We start from the raw sequence: 3,794 nt of genomic DNA, 5'->3' as shown, positions 1-3,794 counted from the left end.
CCGGGGCGGGGCCGGGGCCGGGACCCCCTCCGCCCCCCGCCTCACCTGCAGCACCAGGGCCTGCGCGGCGCCGGGCGGGAAGCCCATGCGGTCCGTTGGGTGGCGCAGCAGGCGGTAGAAGTCGGTCTTTCGGTAGAGGAACCCGAAGAGCACACGCAGGAAGTCCTGGACGTTGCCCACATGCTGCAAGATGCCCAGGAGGGCCTGGTCGTACAGCTCCGCAGCTCCAGGCTCCATGTCGCCGCCGCTGAGGGGACGCTCACACCGCGGACGCCGTCTCACACCCGCCGACTCGCCACTTCCGGCGTCTGCGCCTAACGGATCCCCCCCAGACATCGAGGCCGTGGAACTTCCGGTCCGCGCCTGTTCAACTTCGCTGCCCCGGGCGACTTCCCGGAGACCTCGCTGCCCCACGGGGCCTTCCCCTCAGCAACCCTACCTAAAAAGATCCCAACGTGGGGCCGTAGCGGCGCCTACGCGCAAGTAGGCCGGTACTGTTGTGGCTGTGCGGAGGTCACCTGGCAGCCATGTTTGAAGCGGGCGGAAGAGTCTTGGTGAGGGCAAGGTCATGTGATACACCTCGTGTATCCATAGTGTCTGTCAAAATATAGTCTTGTAAAAGTTTACCAGAGATAGACTAACCCTGATTCCAAAAGAATTTTTTGAGAAACTAGATATTTATAGACATTTTAAGAAAACATTAGAGTATGATTGTTAGGTTGGATACTAAGCAGGTTGATGTTCCACAAGATGATACAACTATAGGTTATCCTTTCTAGTGGATAAAAAAGTTTTGTATATGTATTGAATGAAAATCTGAACGTTACCATATATCTCCATAGTGTATAGGTTCTAATGAATTTTAAAAGAAATCAAACTGAGGTAAATTGCCCTACATGAGTGGTTGTGAAACTTTTTTGTTTTAGGACATATTTGTGCTCTAATCTGATGAGGACTCCTTAGAACTTTTATTTGCTTCTACTTATCAGTATTTAAAATTAAATATTGTATAAACTTAACTTAGTACAGTATTCACTATAAATACTATTTAAATACAGTATTTTGGGAACTAAAACTTAGAAAATTTTAAAATATACTTTTTAAACATATGTCACATACTTTTATTTAAAATGATCTTTCAAACAAAAACAGTAGCACAGTTTTACGTTTTTGCAAATCTTTTTTGTTTTGTTTTTGGTTTTTTGAGAGGAGGTCTCACTATGTAGTTTAAATTGGCCTTGAACTCACCATGTAGCCCAGGCTGACCTCAAATTTGACTTGATCCTCCTGCCTCAGCCTCCTAAATGCTGGGATTGTAGGTATGTGCCATCATACCCAGCCTGCAAATCTCTTTAATGTCTAGCTTGATAGATAACAGCAAGATCCTCACATCTGCTTCTGCACTGACTCCATTGCAATATGTTTCCTTAATGGAAGAATATGACCATCTCTGTCTCACACAGATCATTGAGAACGAGAGTGTTTTGTCTTTTCAAAATGAAACTGGCAAGATTATTCTACAAATGGAAAGCAGTGAAGAATGCTAAGCGATAGTGCATACTAGTGGAGTTTGGTGCCTAATCTAAAACAAATGTAACCCCCAGAATTCATATATTGTAGTCATAACCACTCTGGTGGCTGTATTTTGGGATGGGATGTTAAAAGGTAATTAAAGTTAAATGGGTCACAAGAGTAGAGCCTTAGGGGCTGGGGATTTAGCTCAGCGGCAAAGCGCCTGCCTGGCAAGCGCAAGGTCGTGAGTTCGGTTCCCAGTACCGGAGAAAAACCAAAAAAAAAAGGAGTAGAGCCTTACCCCTGAAGAAATAGTATTCTTATAAGAAGAGGAGCTGAGCATGAGGTCACACACCTGTAATCCCAGCATGAATGAAGGGAGGTAGCAGAATCATGAGTCTGTGGTCCCAGAGGAGGAGTGCCAGAGTGGGGAGGAGGAAGAGACCCTGGAGACCTCACTGCCTGCACACAAAGAAGAAAGGCAGTATGTGGACACAGTGAGATTGCTACACACCAGATACCAACCACGGAAACCCTCTGACGCTGGACTTCTAGCCTCTGGAGCTGTGAACGAATGCACTCTGTAAAGCCACTTCATCTCTGCTGATTTTTGTGACTAGTGCCACAACCTTGATTCCTGCAAAGACATTGCAGTATTACCCACCATTGCTTTTGCACTATTACTACAAATGTCAACATAATTAAAAGGCAAACAACATCACAGTGTTGTTATTTTTACCTTGGAGACACTCCCTCCCCAATGTGTACATACTACACTGCGAATTGCTAGCCTAAAGGATTCACAAATCGCTGGGTAAGCCTGTAATGTGATGTCTCACTGTGACTTTGATATTTTTTTTTTTGGTGTGGGGTTCTTTTGTTTTTATTTTTATTTTGAGGTTTATTTTTTCTTTGGTTTGGGGGTGTTGTTTGTTTTTGGATTTTGTTGGAGTTTTTTGTTGCTAATTTTGTTTTTTGAGACAGGGTCTCTCTAGTAGCTCAGGCTAGCCTCCAGCTCGAGGCCATCCTCCTGACTCAGCCTGCTGAATGCTGGGATTCTAGGCATGCTCTACCACACCCAGTTCACTATGATTTGGAAAGGCTGTGCAGTCTCACCTTGCTATATTTCAAAGTTTAGAATAATTTCTCTTAACATCACAAGAGCTGAGCATAGTGGCACATGCTTTTCATCCCAGCACTAGGGAGGCTGAAGCAGGAGAATCATCCCTGAGCATTCAAGGCCAGCCTACGCTACATAGTGAGTTCAAGTGCAATGGCAAGCAGAAATACCTAAATGGCACCCAGGATTTTGAGGCAGATTTATTTATGTCAACAGGCACTGATCAGGATCATTCCCACAATATCAGGCCCTGATCTCTGTTGGTCTAGGGCTTGTACGGGATATGGAAGCAGGAAATACAGAGGCAGAATGGCTTGTCAGCTGGGGATTGGTTTATACAGTGTACAACATAGTGACCAGCCATGCATCACAGTGACCAGCCACTCCTAAGAGATAGAAGCCGCCAGAACTGGAACAGGAACTACTGCCTGGGCAACTAAGAAACTGAAGCATACTGGCAGGGAGGGGCATTTTCTGTTACATTTCCTTCCCCCTTTTAGTTCACTGGCAAATCTTTGCTGGGCATATTGTGATATCCTGAGACAAAGCCCAACTAGAAGCAGTAACATTAGGGTTGTCAGTGATCCTAGGATGGATCCTAGCCAGTCTCCCCAAGATTGCCTCATCACAGAGTTTCTTCCTAAATCGTTTTTAGGAAGAGACATAATTTAAACCTACCTGTTCTGTAACATTACTCTGGCAAAGTAGTAAGGGAGTTAATCTGATCTAGAAGAGCGTCCAGTGTGCCTTGGACGCTTGTCAAATCTTGGCCAAGTGTTTGTCTGATTATTCTATTCTCTTGTGGCAACTGTCCATAGAGTTTAAGGCAAAAAAAAAAAAAAAAAAAAAGCTAGCAGAGGGTGGGGAAGAAAGGACTGGGATAAGCAGCCTGAAAAGACACAAAAATCAAGGGGAATAGGTATGGAGCAATCCTGTGAGCAATGTCCTCAAGCCTCAGCCTTGTGTGGGCTGGTCAGTGTTCAGAGTGAACAGAGCAGGACTTTGTTTTTTTTTTTTTTTTTTTTTTTTTTTAGAATAAAAGAAGGATAACATAATAATAGGGGGGACTTAGCAAATTACAGACAAAATGGTAGGAAATTATCAATGGTTATCATTTTACATATTATTGTCTACAAAATAGTTTCTCAGGAAAACAAATAGA

The 3,794-nt window shown here is 44.2% G+C and overlaps 1 protein-coding gene across 1 annotated transcript in view; it reads right to left on the bottom strand.

The window, feature by feature from the left end:
• Positions 1–562, bottom strand: part of Nudcd3 (NudC domain containing 3) — an 86,284-nt gene extending 85,722 nt beyond the window's left edge. Inside the window, exon 1 of the mRNA XM_005396666.2 lies at positions 46–562. Coding sequence (XP_005396723.1) covers positions 46–336 — 291 coding nt within the window. The 5' untranslated portion in view covers positions 337–562. The remainder of the gene's footprint in view (positions 1–45) is intronic.
• Between the last annotated feature and the right edge of the window lie 3,232 nt (positions 563–3,794).

Source organism: Chinchilla lanigera, unplaced genomic scaffold (assembly GCF_000276665.1).
Source record: "Chinchilla lanigera isolate Chin_1 unplaced genomic scaffold, ChiLan1.0 scaffold00055, whole genome shotgun sequence".
Taxonomy (NCBI): domain Eukaryota; kingdom Metazoa; phylum Chordata; class Mammalia; order Rodentia; family Chinchillidae; genus Chinchilla; species Chinchilla lanigera.
The sequence above is the reverse complement of the archived record's forward strand: the minus strand, read 5'-3'. Positions and strand labels throughout refer to the sequence as shown.